This window comes from Trichomycterus rosablanca, chromosome 14 (genome assembly GCF_030014385.1).
Source record: "Trichomycterus rosablanca isolate fTriRos1 chromosome 14, fTriRos1.hap1, whole genome shotgun sequence".
Classification (NCBI taxonomy): Eukaryota; Metazoa; Chordata; class Actinopteri; order Siluriformes; family Trichomycteridae; genus Trichomycterus; species Trichomycterus rosablanca.
The window spans coordinates 22633814-22654285 of NC_086001.1; the positions used below are offsets into that span (position 1 = coordinate 22633814).

At 35.6% G+C, this 20472-nt stretch overlaps 1 protein-coding gene and 2 pseudogenes across 1 annotated transcript; 2 read left to right on the forward strand and 1 right to left on the reverse strand.

Annotated features, from left to right (window-relative positions):
- Nucleotides 1-20472, reverse strand: part of LOC134326206 (zinc finger protein 208-like) — a 339536-nt pseudogene that overhangs the window by 283157 nt on the left and 35907 nt on the right.
- On the forward strand, nucleotides 139-5469 carry LOC134327013 (uncharacterized). The gene is made up of 3 exons (XM_063009102.1): nucleotides 139-233; nucleotides 2169-3290; nucleotides 3527-5469. The coding sequence occupies exons 1-3, from the start codon at nucleotides 139-141 to the stop codon at nucleotides 5229-5231; spliced, it is 2922 nt and encodes a 973-aa protein (XP_062865172.1). The 3' UTR covers nucleotides 5232-5469.
- Nucleotides 11477-11585, forward strand: LOC134327155 (5S ribosomal RNA; annotated as a pseudogene).

Consider the following 20472-nt stretch of genomic DNA (forward strand, 5'->3'; position numbering starts at 1 on the left):
GCAGAGAGAGTTGCAGGTAATTATATATTATGTAAATTATAATATTATGCGTAAACGATAAGGTTACAAATACTGTAACGCTCGTGTGTGCTTTCATCCATTTCTTCGTTCCAAACCCGTGAAACTTTTTCAGTAGCCATGCTTGTTGTTATTTTTCACTCCCCTCCCCCCGGGTTTAGCCTCATCCCGTATCTTGCGTTCTCATTGGCTGTTCGACACAGCGAGTTGTGCGAGTCAGATTGTATATCTGGCGTGCTAGAAAACTCATCTCGCTCGGCGAGCGCTCGGCGATCACTCGGCGAGCCAGTCGGGTCGAGTTGTTGGATAGTTCACACTTTGCGACTGAGAGCCGAGTTTTGATCGCCGACTGAACGCTGAGTTGCTCCCGACCCGGAAAATCAATCGCCGACCAGTCGCCGAGCGAAATCTGGGCAAAAATCGTGTAGTGTGAACTAGGCATTAAGTGCTTAATAAAGAAGTTGGTCGTTACTACCAACAATAACAAACTTATTTTTCTTCTTTCACAAAACAAAGACATTTCAGGTGAAGGAACCTCGATCCCTGTGGAACACGTCACCTCTGAGGAACACCTCACCCCAGAGGACCAACAGTGTGGAGGTTTCCAGATGAAGCCTGTGAAGAAGGAAGAACCTGAAGATAAAGATGAACTCAGTAAAAAAAACATTTATTATTGAATTTATTTGTGTCTCAGTTGAACATTTACTAACAATCTTTATTTACTATTTATAATGTTATAAATGTATTTTATTATTTATAATGTTAAAAATGTATTTTATCATTTATAATGTTATAAATGTATTTGATTATTTATAATGTTATAAATGTATTTGATTATTTATAATGTTATAAATGTATTTGATTATTTATAATGTTATAAATGTATATGATTATTTATAATGTTATAAATGTATTTGATTATTTATAATGTTATAAATGTATTTGGTTATTTATAATGTTATAAATGTATTTGATTATTTATAATGTTAAAAATGTATTTTATCATTTATAATGTTATAAATGTATATGATTATTTATAATGTTATAAATGTATTTGATTATTTATAATGTTGTAAATGTATTTGATTATTTATAATGTTATAAATGTATTTGATTATTTATAATGTTAAAAATGTATTTGATTATTTATAATGTTATAAATGTATTTGATTATTTATAATGTTATAAATGTATTTGATTATTTATAATGTTATAAATGTATGTTATTATTTATAATGTTATAAATGTATTTTATTATTTATAATGTTATAAATGTATCTGATTATTAATAATGTTATAAATGTATTCATTATAATGTTATAAATGTATTTGATTATTTATAATGTTATAAATGTATTGATTATTTATAATGTTATAAATGTATTTGATTATTTATAATGTTATAAATGTATTTGATTATTTATAATGTTATAAATGTATTTGATTATTTATAATGTTATAAATGTATTTGATTATTTATAATGTTATAAATGTATTGATTATTTATAATGTTATAAATGTATTTGATTATTTATAATGTTATAAATGTATTTGATTATTTATAATGTTATAAATGTATTTGATTATTTATAATGTTATAAATGTATTTGATTATTTATAATGTTATAAATGTATTGATTATTTATAATGTTATAAATGTATTTGATTATTTATAATGTTATAAATGTATTTGATTATTTATAATGTTATAAATGTATTGATTATTTATAATGTTATAAATGTATTTGATTATTTATAATGTTATAAATGTATTTGATTATTTATAATGTTATAAATGTATTTGATTATTTATAATGTTATAAATGTATTTATTATTTATAATGTTATAAATGTATTTGATTATTTTCTGCTTCAGAACTGAACAAGGATTTCTGCTGCTCCTCGTGTCCACGTTCCTCTACAACCCAAAATCAGCTCCACAATCACATCAAGAGCTGCAACCATGATAAATATGAGACTCTGGTGAAGATTAAGACTGAACATGAGGATCTGACGTCCACCAGAAGCTCCAGTAATCAGCAAACGTCCTCTGGTACTGTCAGCATTAACACCTCTCTCAGTCCCACACAGGAAGAAGGAAACATCTGCTCACAGTGTGGGAAGAGCTTCAGGTTCCTGAGTCATCTCAAAATACACCAGCGCATTCACACAGGAGAGAAACCATATCTGTGCTCACAGTGTGGGAAGAGCTTCAGTTCCCGGGGTGCTCTTAAAATACACCAGCACATTCACACTGGAGAAAAACCGTGTCAGTGCTCACAGTGTGGGAAGAGTTTTAATACACAAAGTAAGCTCAAAATACACCAGCGCATTCACACAGGAGAGAAACCGTATCAGAGTTCACAGTGCGGGAAGGGTTTTAATACAAAGAGTGATCTGAAAAGACACCAGCGCATTCACACTGAAGTCAAACCATATCAGTGCTCACAGTGTGGAAAGAGTTTTAATACAAAGAGTAATCTCAAAATACACCAGCATATTCACACTAGAGAAAAACCGTACCAGTGCTCACAGTGTGGGAAGAGTTTTATTACACAGAGTGAGCTCAAAATACACCAGCGCATTCACACTGGAGAGAAACCGTATCAGTGCTCACAGTGTGGAAAGAGTTTTAATAGACAGAGTGTGCTCAAAATGCATCAGTACATTCACACTGGAGAGAAACTGTATCGGTGCTCTCAGTGTGGAAAGAGTTTTAATCAACAAAGTCATCTCAAAAGACACCAGCTCATTCACACTGGAGAGAAACCGTATCAGTGCTCACAGTGTGGGAGGAGTTTTACTGAACAGAGTAAACTCAAAATACACCAGCGCATTCACACTGGAGTGAAACCGTATCAGTGCTCACAGTGTGAGAAGAGTTTTAACAGACAGGAATCTCTTAAAAAACACCAGCGCATTCACACTGGAGAGAAACCGTATCAGTGCTCACAGTGTGGAAAGAGTTTTAATGGACAGAGTGATCTCAAAAGACATCAGCGCATTCACACTGGAGAAAAACCATATCAGTGCTCACAGTGTGGAAAGAGTTTTAATACACAGAGTAATCTCAAAAAACACCAGCGCATTCACACTGGAGAGAAACCGGATCAGTGCTCACAGTGTGAGAAGAGTTTTAAAAGTGCAGAAGAAGTTTTAGCTGAATTGGAACGACTGGAAGAAGAAGAAGAATTGCAGGTATCCGAAGAAAGTGACTACGATTCGTTTGAAGAAGACGCTTTTTTTCATGGAGAAGATGCTGTTCTTGACTAGTAAGTACATTTTTATTTTTTTATACCAAATTCACATTTGTGTTGTTGCATTAAGATGAAATTATTGTTTTCCAACTTTTATAACTTTCAAAAGACTATACTGTTGTTTCTTATAGTTTATTATATAATTCTTATAGTTTATTATATAATATAATAAGGACTCTAAGAATGTTGTTACAGCTGTGCATTTATTACAAAAACTTATGTTGTATTTTTCTTTTTGTGTTTTATAATAGCAATTCTGAGGATTCAGGTGATGACTGGGTGCCAGCTGCTCAGACAAAGAGAAAGAGGCATTCTTCCCCACCCCACCCTGAATCCACATCAAGGACCAATCACGCAGATCCAGAAAGTACCGTGACGTCTGTCGAAGAGGTGCCAAGTACTTCATCCACCCACCTCCCAACAATACAGAAGACCAGGTCATCAGCAACACGTGCGAAGAGGCAATCAAGAGGACGTTCTCACCGAGTTCCTGCACAAACAAAAAGGCCAGGCAGTGTTTCTACAACCGAAGATGAAGATGATGTTTGGCATGACATCACTGATGTTGATGAGGCACCCAGCATTCCAAAGTTTTTGCCAAAGCGACCTCCAGGGCTACAGCTTCTATCGAACACTGTATATTCCCCACTGCAGTTGTTTCAGCTGTTTTTCAGTACGTCTGTGGTGAAGACTATTGTAGATAACACCAATAAGTATGCTGAGATCAGAGCAGCTGCAAATCCATCTTACAAATGGATTCCTCTCAGTGTTAGAGAATTCTACAAATTTATTGCATTGGTAATATACATGGGGATTGTGAAACTAAAATCTGTTGCAGACTACTGGTCTGGAAAGGAATATTACCGCCTTCATTACACCGCAAAAGTGATGACAGGCAAAAGATTTTTGGCAATCTCTAATAACCTGCATCTGTGTGACCCAAAAGAGGACGAAGATAACACAAGGAGAAAGGGAACCTCAACATATGACAAACTTTTCAAATTGAAGCCACTGTATACAGAGTTGCTGACAGCATGCCGGACATATTTTCAGCCGGACAAGGACATTTCGATTGATGAGCGGATGGTAGCCTCTAAAGCAAAAATTGGCCTGAAACAATACATGAAGGCAAAGCCAACAAAATGGAGCTACAAAATGTTTGTTCTGGCTGATTCAACCACAGGTTACACTTGGAATTTTTTTATTTATGAAGGCAAGCAATCCGTTTGCTCAGGCCAGGGACTGAGCTATGACTCAGTTATGTCCCTCATGGATTTTGCCCTTCTTGGCAAGGGGTACCACCTCTACACTGACAGTTTTTACACAAGCCCCATGCTCTATTTGGATCTCCTGAAGAAGGAGACTCTTGCTTGTGGTACCATCCGTACCAACCGGAAGGGGTATCCAAGAACAAAAATCAATGATCTCACCAGGCAGGCAAAGAGAGGAACCATCCGCTGGCACAGACGTGGACAACTTCTTTTTGTAAAGTGGATGGACACAAGGGAGGTGGTGGTGTGCTCCACAATGCACAAGGCATATGATGGTGACACAGTAATGAGGAGAGTAAAAAATCAGGAGGGGGTTTGGAATAAAGTGAATGTTCCAGTTCCTGCAGCGGTCAAGGATTACAACAGGCACATGGGTGGAGTCGATTTGTCGGACACCTTGATTTCATATCACAATGTCTTACACAAGACAGTCAAGTGGTACGAGACATTATTTTACCATTTCATTGACATTGGGATTGTAAATAGTTTTATTTTACATCAGCAAATATCAAAAACAAATGCACAAGAGGCTCTAACTCACAAACTCTTTAGAGAGAAACTGATGTCGGAGCTTGTGGCCTTTTCAGGGGACACCACCCAGGATGAGTCTGCTGCAGGACCCTCAGGTGAAACAAAACAATGCCTGCCAGCATTTTACAGCGATGACAGTTCAGCTGGCAGGTGAAAATGTGCCATGTGCAAAAGGTCTGGTGAAATTGTGAAGACGCCAGTGTACTGCACAAAGTGCGATGTGGCCAAAAGAAACTGTTTTTACAAATGGCACAATATGGGGCACCACAAAAACCTGTAAATATTTGTACCAAAAAATGTAAATAGACATTGTAAATACAGTAGTTTTGAGTTGATTGTATTTTTTCTATGATAATTTTGATATTTTTTCATAAAATTTGTTTTGCTAATAATTCAATTGTTCATTTCCTAATATCATGTGTACTTTGTGAATAAACAGCATTAAAATGTGTGTATGCCCTTCAGACGGAAAACACACAAAAATAGGCTGGTCAGCCAAGGGGTAATTTACGTGTATGTAAAACATGGAGTTAAATACACATGCAGTAGTATAATTAAGGTAAATTAACTACCTAAAAGAGTTTCAATTTAGTATAGTTTAGTGCATTTAATCCAATTAAAGTCGAGCTTTTGTATTATTTTTGTACAATTACAGTATAATTAGCACATTTTAAGTGTATTGATCATTAGTGTGACAATAATACACTTTAGTGCACTGTAGCCTACTGAAGATTAGTATGCTTAAGTATACTTCTTTTTACTATGGAAGTAACTTTATGAAAAAAATACACTTAAGTAAACCTGTATAATGTATTAAAAGTGTGCTTTAAGTGAGTTACTACAGCAGTTGTTTAACATACTTTGCAAAAATATATTAAACATGTATTTGAAGACAAGTATATAACTATATTCAATTAAATGAAACTTGATTGTAACTAAACGTATACTTCAGGTTAATGTATTTATTAAAATTATACTTTTTGATACTTTTATACTTAGATGAATCTTAGTATTTTTTTCACTAGGGACAATATCAGCTGCAGCAGAAAGAACTGAGAAACAGGTAAAAATATTATACAGCTCTCTTTAACAAGTAACAACTCATAAGTTCTGTTTATATTTTATACATATATTTATATTTTATACATATATTTTATGTTATACAGCTCTCTTCAACAAGTAACAGATAATTTATAGTTATGCTGTGTATAAATGACAAACATTTAACTGGAGCAGAATTAGATTATTAAAATGCTTTTCTATTCTCTAATTGTACAATTTATTAGGTATGTTTACCTTTTATAATTATATTATTGTTGCACCAGTCCAAGTAATAAATTACAGCAGTTTGTAACCTTGTAACTTGACATCCCCTAAATTCAAAATCTTTGAATTCTGACACCTTTTGTTGAGAAATTTGTTCTCTTAAACTTGATTATTGTTAGCTTTTATTCAAACATGTTGGGGAGAGCCAGATACGCAACACAAACCACATCACAAGCAAATCATCCTCTCCTGTCTTCCCAGAGGTCTCCTTTTTATAGATGTTTTCCCCTGGTGGTAGCTTTGTGCATCTTTGTGCATCTTCCACAAATCTGTAACATAGAGAAAACCCCCCCTACATAAAACACATTATGACCCATAAAGTCGTAACACTCGGGGTTCTGAGAAATTGTAAGAATCAGAATCAGCTTTTTCGAGAGTCTGTTTTAGTACAATAAGTCATGTTAAGTTTTGTGCACCGGCACCCCAATCCATAGGAAATAATGACACAGCAGCACAAAAGCGGTTTCGTCACTTCTCATGTGAATGCGCCAGTACTGAACAGAATACGGTATTCCACGATCAAGCATCTCCATGATTAAAAGCTATAAGAAAACAATAAAGAAGAAAAGGTAAGATGCAGCTTTTATTGTATTTTTTATTGACTTTTAACTGTTTTTAATTGTATTTCACTGTTTCTATATTATATTTGTGGTATTTTTAGTGTATAAGTGACAAAAACAACCCCATTAATTTACATTACACTAAAATACAGTATATGCAGTTCCACGGGATCAATTAACAAGTTTCCTAAACATGAGAAAAAATACCTTAAAACTCAACATTTATCCATTTAACATGTTTCTGGAACATTTTACAATGTTTACAGTGTAAATTTGCTCTTGTACCAACTGTTTTCAAATCCCTTGTAGTCATGAGTTTCAGAATGAGTGAATATTTACATAAATTAATAAAGTTAATAAGTTAACCTGATAAATATTTAGTTATTTTTGTTGAATTCAGGTCAAAGAGAATTTTACAAATCACTGCTCTGCTTTTCTCTTACATTTTACTTACTGTCCCAACTTTTCTGGATGTTTGATTCGTATTAGAGATCATGAAATACTGGTAATGTTATTTGGTGAAACATCACTGTGCTTCATCATCTTGTTGTTTCTCTGTGAACATTATCTGTCTGGATGTAGAATTTTCAGTCTCTCCGGCTCCTGCTGGATCTGCAGAATTAGTCGCCATCACAATCAGTCCTGAGAAGTGTGAGAAGATACCAGATGAAGGTGAGTTCAAGCCCTCAGTGTTCCATTGTCTCCAAAATGCTTCGGTACTCAAACATCAAACAAAACAATCAAATCCACCAACATCTAACAAACATCATTCATTTACTCATTAACCCAGTACTGGTCATGGTCACAGTGAGTCCACGATTGAATGAAATACACTCACACTTAATCCATTACTCAGAATTAAGGTATTTTTACACAAACACTGGGAGAACATGTCAAATATTTATTTACTTTTAATTTTAACTGTTGATTGTACTGTTACTCTTTCTTCAATGAAGAATGTCCATATACCTCCTGAACCTGAAATCAGAGAAGATTTTCTACAATGTAAGTTTCTCACAAGCACACAAACATACACAGTGCAGTGAAAATGTATTTGCCCCAGTACACGTCTGTGTGTGTGTAGTGTCTATGTGTATTTGTGTAGTGTTTGTGTAATGTATGTGTTCTTGTGTGTTTGTGTAGTGTTTGTGCAGTAGTTGTCCACATGTATAGTGTTCTTGTGTGTTTGTGTAGTGTCTTTGTTTGTCTCTGCAAGGTCTGTGTGTATGTGCAGTGTTTGTGTTTTTGTGTGTGTTTGTCTTTTGTCACATTTACACACACACACACTGTACACACACACACACTATACACAAACACACACACACTGCACACACACACACACACACACACACACATTTGATCGTGCATTTGCAGTTTATGCTCAGCGGCTATGGAACACTCTACCTCCTAATATTTGACAAGCACCTTCGGCCGCTGTTTTTAAATCACTCCTAAAAACATACCTTTATAAGCTGGCATTTGAACAGTGAGGAGCCATGGTAATTATAATTGTTTAGTCTATTTTTATCTGTTTTTTATTTTCTCTCTTACTCTGTATTTTTATTTGGTTCTTACTTTTTTAACATAATGTTGTGTTATGTATGCTTGTTCGATGTACAACACTTTGGTCAATGTAAGTTGTTTTAAGAGTGCTTTATAAATCAAATTTACTTACTTACACTATACACACACACACTGTACACACACACACTGTACATACACACTGTACACACACACACACACTCTGTACACACACACTGTACACACTCTCTCTCTCTCTTCTATGTTAATTGGTTTATTTTGTGTTTCCTCTCCAGATTTTTGGTGGTTCACACTGGATCCAAACACAGTAAATAAAAACCTCCGTCTGTCTGAGGAGAACAAAGTGGTGACCGGGAGTATAACATCACAGTCGTATCCTGATCATCCAGATAGATTTGATATTTACCTTTAGGTTGTGTGTAGAGAGAGTGTGAGTGGACGCTGTTACTGGGAGATTGAGTGGAGTGGGGATGATGAGGTTGAAATAGCAGTGTCATATAAAAGCATCAGCAGGAAGGGATTCGGTGATGAGTGTTGGTTTGGCTGTAATGATCAGTCCTGGAGTTTGTTATGTTCTCCATCCAGATTTTCATTCTGGCACAATAAGAAAGAGATTAAAATTCCCATAATGCCGAGTTCCTCTAGAATAGGAGTGTATGTGGATTATGAAGCAGGAACTCTGTCCTTCTACAGCGTCTCTGATACAATGAAGCTCCTCCACAGAGTTCAAACCACGTTCACTCAGCTCCTCTACCCGGGGTTTTATCTTCGTTCAGGATCAAAAGTGAAACTGTCAGATTTAACAAATTAAATGTAAAATTTACATGAAAGTGTAACATTAAACTGTTTTAGAATCCGTGAGGCAGTGATACATTTATGAAGACTTCTATTTTGTCTATTATAAGCAAAATCTTATTATAAAAATAATCATTTTCCTTTTGAACCACAGGTTGGTCATTTCAGCAGTAGCGAGCGCTTATGAGCAGTAATAACTGAGAGACGTTTGGTGTTTCTAGGTTGTTTAGTACATTAAGCCACATGAGGTGTTTTAGACTCTCCTGGAGAAGCTGATTCTCACCTGATTTCTCCTGAGCTGTAAAACACAAGTTTAAAAGTGAAACCAGCACATGGTGAGGAATAATACAGCAGAACTTAGATACGTGTGGATGGTTTCAGAGGGGATTTGATTCTTTCACAGAAATAGTTATTTGTATTGTGGTACGTTCATTCAGCCTATATCAGTTTATCTGTGCTCATTCAGCCTACAGCAGTTTAGACCTGCCCACTTATCCACCAATTTGCCTCCACGATGAGCCTGTATAGAGAGAGAGATTTAATTTTTAAAATTACATTTTATTACAATGTAATGTTTATTTTCTCCAGAAGATATTTTTTACTTTATACCTTACAAATGTGGTATGTTTGACAACAACCCAGACTTTCATCCAATGACTGTTTCTTGATTCTTTTAGCAAGACCACCGCTACAGGGTCTGTATTATTACATTATAAATTGAGTTACAATAATATTTGAGTAATAATTCTATTGTTTTCATTTTTATTTGTACTTTTATTTCAGGTTCATCATTTTCTTCCTCTGTTTTATTCTCCTTAATTTATTTTTAAATGTATTGTTGTTTTATTGTTTGATATTGTTTTTTAATTTCCATTTTATTTTATTTTTTTTACTTCTTTTTTTTCATTAAGTCAGTGCATGCCTGTGTGGGTAAAAATCTCTGTGTAAATTCATAAAAAATGTCTTTTAGCTGTTGATTTTTGCTCCTTTATATTTTAATCTTATGACTGGGTTCAGAAATAGGGGTTGGTTCAGGATCTGGTTCCTTTCTTTTGAAGTAAAAACAGTAAAATCCATCAAATCTTTGATGATCTTTTTTACCTTCTGCCATCAGACTCTACAACGAGCCAGATCTAATGTTGCTGGACTAATTAGGGCTGTTTTTCCTTTAATGTAAACCACTTTTTTTACTGAAGTCACTTTATTTTCTAGACCCCAAATTTGCTTTTACATTTTGTTATTGTCATTATTATAATTGTTATTAATAATCTAGTGATAGTAATGGTAATAATGTTGATAACAGTGGTGATAATGGTAGTGGTAATTATAATGGTAATAATAAATGTGTATATTGATACTTTATTGATACAGTATACTATTTTTTACTCCATATTTGTATATAGCGGTGCCCCTGTATATTCCTCCCTTACTGATTCTGTTCTATATTCTATGGTTGTGCAACATGTGTAGAGTAGAGTTCTGTGTTTTACTGCTGTAACAAAACAATTTCCATCGGGATTAATAAAGTTTTATCTATCTATCTATATTGTATTATTTTTATTTAACAATTTAGTATTTTTTGTATTTAAAAAAAATATTCAGGAATTAAGAACTAAAGCTTTGTAACCCTAATTAATCAACTGTCCAATCAGTTTTGCCTTTTATTCTTGAACAGAAATAATTTTGCATAGTAAAAAATAACAAAGTACAGAAATAACAGCTGAAGTACAATTTCAGGTGCTGAAACTTCAATGCACAACTGAATACAACTGAACAGTAGCAAATATTTAAGAATGCAGTATGTAGTGTGGGACTGCAATCATTATAAACACCTCAGAAAACAGTCTAAAATGACAAGAGTTAAAGCTTCTTCTGTATAAAGTGTTTTGTGTGGTTTTGTAGGCAGCAGTGAGTGACTTTTCTGGTACTTGGTTAAGAAAAGGTTGAATCCAGATGATTTGTTGTGGTGTTTTTGTACTAAATGCAGGTGAAAGAGGATCAGCAGCAGCAGCTGAGCGGTGTGTGTGGTTCTGTGTTCTGTGTGTTTTGTCACTGTTTCAGGATCTTTTATTTGAAAAGTTGCATGTAGAACAGAGAAAGTAAAAGACGACACACAACGGAGTGAAAGGCTGAACGACGGACGTCTATAAGAAGCAGCTTGTTTATGGCATCTCTTGCTTACGGCCATACCACCCTGAGAACACCTGATCTGGGAAGCTAAGCAGGGTCGGGCCTGGCTAGTAATTGGATGGGATTCCGCCTGGGAATACCAGGTGCTGGAAGCTTTTATCCACACACACCCACCTTCACTCCAAACCTCCTGTTACACACTGACCCTTTTTCTTCATCAAAGCTGGTGTCCAAGGCAGTTAAACAAAGTTATTATTATTATGTATTTTCGTGATATTTACATTATATTTTCCTGTAGTATAAGCTGGACGGGTAAGTGCCCAGCTAACACAGAACGTTCCCGTAACGTTAGATTTTGGTTTCCCTATGGTTTTTTTTATGGAACCATCCCATAACGTTATGATAACGTTCTACTTTCGTAAAAAAAATCAGCGCTGTTCCCGGAACGTTCCGGGAACTATGAAACCGAACGTTCTCTCATGTTTTTATCAAAACTAACAGAGAACATTATCTAAAAGTTCCCTTAAGGTTTTCTTTCTTATGTGTTTAAAGTAACGTTCCCGGAAGGTTTTCTTATGATCTTTAAAGTTTTTTGGTAGGAACTTTCCAAAAAAACAGCCTTTTGTAGATCAACCTTTACTTACAAGTACCAATTATAAAACTATGAAACCTAACGTTCTCTCATGGTTTTATGAGAACTAACAGAGAACGTTAGTTAAAGCTTGTATAAGGTTTTATTTCTTATGTGTTTAAAGTAACGTTCCAGTAACGTTCCCGGAAGGTTTTCTCATGATCCAGTGAGAGAAATTAGCTCTACACTGCAAAAAATTATTTTTTGGCTTAGTAAATAGAGTGAAGTTTTTTAAAGTACTTTATACAAGATTATTCTAGTACAGTCTTGCTACTTAAGAATGTCACATATAATTCAGTGTGTTACTTGGTGTTTCTTTGTAACTATTTGTTATCAAATACATTAGTAAATTTTTTTCTAAATACCAAGTAAAATTAACTATGTTTTTTATTTCTTGGATTGAAGCAAAGCAAAACTAAAAACTTCTAGTAGTGCAAAACGAGCTGCTGAGACTTTTGAATCTTCTCAAGTCTTCTCACCACCAAGTTTTTCGGTTGTTGAGGACATACTTTGGCCAAAGAGGACTGTTTTATGGTAAGTTGTCATTTTTTAAGAAATTATATTACCGTGCCAGTTAATATTATACATTTTTAAAATGTGTTTAACTTTCTACACTATTGACTCCAAATTAGCATCCGTTAGCATGGCAGAATGAATGTTATGTAGTTATATTAATCGGGATAACTTGTTTCGTTTAATGAACGTTGGTTCTAAAATAGTTCTTTTGTCTCATGATTATGAAAGCCTGTTTTGCTACTTAAAAATAAATCTGTCTGAGGCTGTATAGTCCCGGGTCTTTCAAATACAAATGTGCATTATTAGCCAACCTGTGAGCAAACCTTGAGAAAGTAAAATTGAATTATAATATGTAACATAACATTCTGAGGTCTACATAAACTTTATAATTACTTATTTATGTTATTTTTTTTATCTTTGTCTTAGGTGAAAGATGAGTTCAGGAGGAGAACTACAGTCAGTCCACCTGGAGCGAGGGTTTCTCTTGCACTTTTACTTGCATCTATTTTTATTTTTTACTGCAAGTTTTCAGAAAAATGTTTGAAAGATTGATATCATTTATTTTGTCCTTACACTGTGACACTTTTATAGTTTGTTTTCCATTTACAGTTTTTACTTTTGTGTAGCGAGTGAGACTTTAGAAAACACGCTGTTTGAAAGACATTTTGTCCACTGAACTGGAAGTAAAAAATACATTTCCATTAATTGAGCAAAACAAATAAAAAAGTTTGACAAAAAATGTTGTCTGTCTGTTATAGTGGTTTTTATATATGGTAATCATTGATGTTGAATTGAATAATGTAAAATTATTTTGCATTTTATAATATAGCATTTTAATAATATATAGCATTTTTCATAATATATAATATAGCATTTTATAAGCCATATTTTAATGCTTTTAGTGCTGCAATGTTTAAGTAAAATCTACTAACATACAGCTATTAAAATATACTTGAAGTGTGTAGCAAAGTAACTTTGACTGAAGAATTTCTAGTAAAATCCAGATAGAATTGTAAGTAACTTTTACCTGAATATATGGTCTGTTAAATTTACTAGCAGTTTGTACGTGGAAAAACATTCAAAAAGTTTTTTTAAGTAAATCTTACTCCACATTTTTGCAGTGCACGTATATAGCAAGCAGAACTCTCCATTAGCACAACTAGAAAGTGAGGTTTTCTTGTCTAAAGTTTTCAATAATTGAAAGGTTAGTACAAGGTTCCCTTAAAGGTTTCAATAATTTTAAGGTTACTGGAACGTTAGGGGAACGTTTCCAGAACTATAATGCACAACCAAACTGGAACGTTCTATTTCCATAAAGAAAACTTTCCTGGGGAACCAAAGGGCAACCAAAATGAACCAAAAACTAACGTTCCCAGAACGTTCTGGGAACCAAAAATTGTTAGCTGGGACCATACACACAGTGAAGCAAAAATAACATTCAAAGCTTTTCAACGAGCTCACACACCACACATGGTATTTCTTACGCTGAGAAATGATGAACTTCGCCGCACAGAAATGACTATAACCTATCCTACACACGAGTCAAAGGCAGACTACTCTGCACTCATACCGCTGTCTTGAATTTGCGACCTATCGGCCAATCAGAAAATAGAATTTCTCAGCCAATCAGAAAATAGAATTTCTTGTTGCTGCGGGAGGTCTGAAATAGTGACGTAACCTATGCTCTAAATGCGTGCACATAATTGTAGACGAGCTGGAGGTGGAAGAGAACCGTCAGGATCATCAGGTAATATCTTCATTTATTTTAATCTTTCATTAGTTACTATAGTTACTATAGTTTTTCAACTCTTTGTATAAGGCCTATACCTGCCAGTTAAAGTGTTCATTTGAATGGTAGGCTTAAAGAGGATGAAGAGAGGAACGTTTGCCTGTTTTTTACTGTTTGTGTTGTTTATTCAGACTTCAAGATGTCAGGGAAGAAACAAAAGAGTATTATTTCATTTTTGGTGGCTCAGCCATCAAAAAAGGTTTCCAGGTCAGATGAGGTAGGCCTACCAGTGGAAGAGGCAGTGATTGAGACAGCAAGGGAGACATTAGGGGAGATAGTGACAGTGGAGATGACCGAAGAAGAGAGTGTGGAGGTCAGAGAAATAACAGTGAAAAAAAACGGCCTTAACTGGAGCTGCCACCTATAGGAGCACTTTTAAAAGTGAGTGGACAGCAAAATGGCCATTCATTAGTGTAGGCACCACCAGCTCCTACTATTGGTGCTCAATCTGCAGACAGGAAAACTCATGTGCCCATCAAGGTGTAGCAGATGTGCAGCGACATATTAGGAGCAAAGGACACCAGTCTAAAGAGCAGGCACTGCAGTCCACAAGCGGTATTGCTCAGTTTTATCCCACAGTTGCTGTTGGTGGCATGACTACACAAGAGGCCAAGGTATAGGAGCACATGCAGCTAACACATGAAATCTTGTTTTTCATTATTTCTGCCCTCCATTTATAAAAATTAGTTTTTGTAATTCAGTCACAATGATTATGAACAATTACAGGGTAGCTGATATCACACTTTTAAAGTACATTGAGTCTGTGTTTACTATATGAAATTAGCTATACAAATAAATTTGACTTAAATGTCCCCTCTGCTGATAACATGGTTATCACCGTTTTCTGTTACAGACAAGAAGAGCTGAAGTTAAAGTGGCTGTGGCTATGGTGCAGCACAATGTGCCATTTGCCATCGCGGAACATTTCAGTCCATTGTTCAGGGATTGTTTCAAGGACTCTGTCACAGCACAGCATTACAAATGTGCCAGCACAAAAACAATGTGCATAATAAATGAAGCTGTGGCACCACATTTAGGGAGGAGCTGGTCACCAAGATGAAGACCAATCCCTTCACTCTAATAATAGATGGATCAAATGATACAGGTGTTATTTTGACAGCCAGTTGACACTTTCTCATTTTCCAGTATTTATTTCTTTACACAACATTTCAGTGTGGGGTGTATGTAATGCTTGTAATGTAATGCTTGCACCTTGTCATCACAGGACGAGAGAAAATGAACCCCCTCTCGGTCAGAGTGTTTGACGGCAAGGCTGTTGTTCACAGATTTCTGGACATGTGCACAACAAGTGGGCAACGCTGCGGCACGGCCGAAGTCATTTTCCAGAAAATGAACGACATCCTCCAGAAACACTCGATACCGTGGGGTAATTGTGTTTCTCTCTCTATCGACAATGCCCCTGTCAATACAGGGGCAAGAAACTCCATTTCCTCAAGGATACTCACAGAGAATCCCCATGTGTACATCCATGGGTGTCCATGCCATATTCTTCATAATACTGTGAAACATGCTGGGCAGAGGTTTTTGGAAGTAAGTTTGTATCCTTTCAATAACCTATATGTTAAACCTAATGTAAGATTTAAATAGCTTGTTATGCTGTAGTGTAATGAATCTGTGATCAAAATGCTGTGATTATGAAACATAATGTATTGTAGGTGACTGGATTTGACCCCGAAGATCTTGCAGTGGATGTTGGGCACTGGTTTAGAGGCAGTACGAACCGTAAAGGTTACTTAACAGGTTTGTGATTTAATCAGCAGCAGTATAGTGTGAATGGCATGCAGAAGATTTTCAGTAGACTGAAACTTAATGTTACATTCTCATCACAGAATTCTGTGAGTTGCACGAATACGACTATATGGAGATACTTCAGCATATTTCCATTCGTTGGCTGAGCCTGGAGCGGTGTTTGATACGCATTCTACAGCAATACGAGCCACTCACCAGCTATTTCAAGTCGTCAAGTAGGTTGCATATTTCACTGACATGAATGCAAGGTTCTTCAGGAGATTGCTATGTAAATGTATACTATGTACAATGTGTGCTTTTTAATTTTTAGATGAGAAACAACCAAGGTTCAGAAGGCTGGTGGATGCATTCTGTAACCCACTGACAGAGGTCTACCTGCTTTTCTATTATGCAACGTTGCCAGCCTTCTCCTCACTAAATCTCCTCCTTCAGAGAGAGAAATCCTCAAGCTGGCTTCTCTATGAAGAGGTAAAACAGGAGGGTTACAGTTTTTCTGAATTGCTAAAACACATTTTCTGAAATGTCCTCTCCTTTTCTCAAAACACTAAACACAAAATCCAAAATGTAAGCTACTTTCACAAAACCTCTGACTTGTCTTGCAAAATCAAACAATCAAATCAAAACTATTTTATCTTCACTCAAAACTAAACACTGCCGTCAAAATACACACAAATCCAGCCACTGCATGAACACTACACATCAGTTATTACACACTACATAAAACAATACAAAACACTGAGCTGTTATCATAGCAAAACCAAATATCTTTATTCTGGAATTCTGGAATGTTTTTTGTTCACATGAAAACATATTTACTGATGTGTTTATGTATGTACGTATATACTAGAGAACCAACAAAAAAAAAATACAGTATATGAACTGCAATATATTTATTTATTGTATATACAGTTTGCAATGTCAATCATTTATTCTGCCTCAGGATCATGTCTCTGGGCTCGGTCAGGCCACAGGACTTATCTAGACAACGCAAAAAAAAAAATCCTTTTGCATGCAGTATCCAGACTTGAGAAGATGTCATCACATGCTGCATCCATTGACTGGAGTACATTTTCCTGGGTACGCTGAGAAGAATTCCTCAATCGGGTTTAGAAAAAGAGAGTATGCTGGAAGGCTTAGATTTATGAAATGCAGGTTATTGATAAACCCTCACATACATTTTGACAATGGTGAAAGCTCACATTGTCCCAAACGACAATGCACACAGGATGCTTTCTCAGCTCAGGATCCCCCACTCAAGTACAATCAAAGCATCTTGTAGACCATCCAGAAATGTTAGATGTTCTGTGGTGTAGGGCTCTAATGTAACATGGTGATGCAGAACCCCATTGCTGTTGATGGCTGCACATACATTTTCAGCAATAAGTAGACACTTTTATCCAAAGCAACTTACAGTATACACTCTATGCAACTGAGGGTTAAGGGACTTGCTCAAACAGTGGCAACCTGGCAGTGGTGGGGTTTGATCCTGCAACCCTCTGCTTACTAGTCCAGTACCTTAACCAATAGGCTGCATGGTGACATTGCCACTATGACGGACAGGCATTTCTATAACTGCATGTTGACCAGTTATGTTGAGACCTCTTCTTTACCTCTTTATGAGACTAAATCCAGCTTTGTCCAAATATAAACATTCATGGGGCGTCTCCGGGGGTTTTAGTTTAAATGTGACACATCATGACAGACCTCATGTCGCTGTATACATGTGCTGCTTTACACAGAATACAGTATTTGATATGACTGCTCTTGTTCATGGTCATCCTCATCTTTATCTTCTTCACCACGCCCTCATCTTCTTCTTCTATTGTTGCCTCCATTGCTAAAGTCACAATACAGCTCAGAAATGCCACATGCATCTGAACTGACTTTCATCTTGTTTACCTACTAATTTTAACCCTTTTTACTGATATGACACATGTGTGCACAGTTTTTACCTGTAGTGTGTTAACGATGACAATAGTGTGTTTGTTGTGTTTAATCTTTGTGGCATGTGTGCTATTTTGCATCAAAGTGCGCTACCATGAGAAATGTGTGTTAGTCAGTGAGAATGTGTTTAGAGTTTTGCAAAAAGGTTGAATCAGGTGTGAAACGGTGTCAAACTAGGAGAAAATGGTTTAAGGTTTTGTGAAAAGAGTGAATCATTCAATAGACAAGTTTTGGCAGTTGACAGTTGTGTTCCAAGAATGGGGTTTAGTGTTTTAGCGATTGAGAAAAACTGTAAAACTCTGATATCCAGACTGAGATCACTGACACAGTTTCTCTCCAGTATGAATGCACTGGTGTATTTTACGGTCACTTTGTATATTAAAGCTTTTCTCACACAGAGCACTGATACGGTTTCTCTCCAGTGTGAATGCGCTGGTGTATTAACTCTATTCTGCCACCTTTATACGCCCTGCATAAACTGGCAGATAGATAACTCCTCCACCAATCACCACGCTGTACAACCCCTGGCAAAAATTATGGAATCACCACTCTTGGAAGATGTTCTTTCAATTGTTTAATTTTGTAGAAAAAAAAAAAATCACAGACATGCCACAAAACTATCATTTCTCAAACTGTCAACCCTCTGGCATTAAGAAACAATAAAAAAAGAAACAAATATAATAGTTGTGGTCAGTCACAATTGCTTTTTTTTAGATCAAGTAGAGGAAAAAAATATGGAATCACTCAAATCTGAGGAAAAAATTATGGAATCATTAGAAAACACTGCACCATTATTACTTTGTTGCACCACCTCTGGCTTTTATAATGGTTTAAATTCTCTGAGGCATGGAGTTAACTAATGACAAACAGTATTCTTCATCAATCTGCCTTCAACTGTCTCTTGCTGTTGCCAGATCAGCTTTGCAGGTTGGAACCTTGTCATTGACCATTTTCTTCAATTTCCACCAGAGATTTTCAAATGGATTGAGATCCGGACTATTTGCAGGCCATGCCATTGACATTATATGTTTTCTTGAAGGAAAGTTTTCACGTCCTTTGCCCTATGGCAAGATGCATTATCATCTTGAAAAATGAAGTCATCATCACCAAACATCCTTTCAACTGATGGAATAAGAAAAGCGTCCAAAATATCAATGTGGACTTTGGCATTTATTGAAGACCATCTCCCCTGTGCCTTTACCCGACATGCAGGCCCATATCATCAACAACTGTGGAAATTAACATGTTTTCTTTAGGCAGTTATCTTCATAAATTTCATTGGACAGACACCAAACAAAAGTTCCAGCATCATCACCTTGCCCAATGCAGATTCGCGATTCATCACTGAAGATCACTTTTATCCAGTCACCCACAGTCCACGATTGCTTTTCTTTAGCCTACTTTAACCTTGTTCTTTTCTTTTTAGGTGTTAATGATGGCTTTTGTTTGGCTTTTCTGTATGTAAATCCCATTTCTTTTAGGTGATTTCTTACAGTTCAGTCACAGACATTGACTCCACTTTCCGGCCACTTGTTTCTCATTTGTTTTGTTGTGCATTTTCTGTTTTCAAGACATATTGCTTTAAGTTTTCTATCTTGATGCTTTGATGTCTTACTTGGTCTACCAGTATGCTTCCCTTTTACAACCTTCCCATTTTGTTTGTACTTGGTCCAGATTTTAAACACAGCTTACTGGGAACAACCAACATCTTTTGCGACATTCCACAATGATTTATCTTCTTGAAGGAGTTTTATAATCCTCTCATTTGTTTCAACTGACATATCTTGTGTTGGAACCATGATTCATGACAATCTGCTTTGTGCAACAGCTCTCCGAGGTGTAAGCACTCTTTTTAAACTGAAGAATAATTAGCTAATCTAATCTGCTGCAGATGTTTTGTTTTTGAACTGCAAATTACAGAGTGATTCCATAATTTTTTCCTCAGATTTGAGTGATTCCATATTTTTTTCCTCTACTTGATCTAAAAAAAGCAATTGTGACTGACCACAACTATTATATTTGTTTCTTTTTTTTATTGTTTCTTAATGCCAGAAGGTTGCCATTTTGAAAAATGATAGTTTTGTGGCATGTCTGTGATTTATTTTTTTTCTACAAAATTAAACAATTGACAGAACATCTTCCAAGAGTGGTGATTCCATAATTTTTGCCAGGGGTTGTAGAAGATGTTTAGTTCAACTCTGTTTAATGGCAAACTGGAAGTAGGTTAAAACTACAAGAAATAAAAACAACACGTTTATAAACTTCAGCACATCAAGACATGAATATCAAATGATAATTAAGTTTAAAGTCCATATGCATATTATTCCAAGTTCTGCATTTCAATACTAATAATCCAACATGTGCAAATTCATTTAACTTAATGCATCATGAG

Coding starts and splice junctions, on each gene's coding strand:
- LOC134327013 (XM_063009102.1), top strand. CDS start 139: ATGCTTGTTGTTATTTTTCACTCCCCTCCCCCCGGGTTTAGCCTCATC. Junction 234..2,168: donor CGACACAGCGAGTTGTGCGA/GTCAGATTGTAT, acceptor GAGTCATCTCAA/AATACACCAGCGCATTCACA. Junction 3,291..3,526: donor GAAGATGCTGTTCTTGACTA/GTAAGTACATTT, acceptor GTTTTATAATAG/CAATTCTGAGGATTCAGGTG.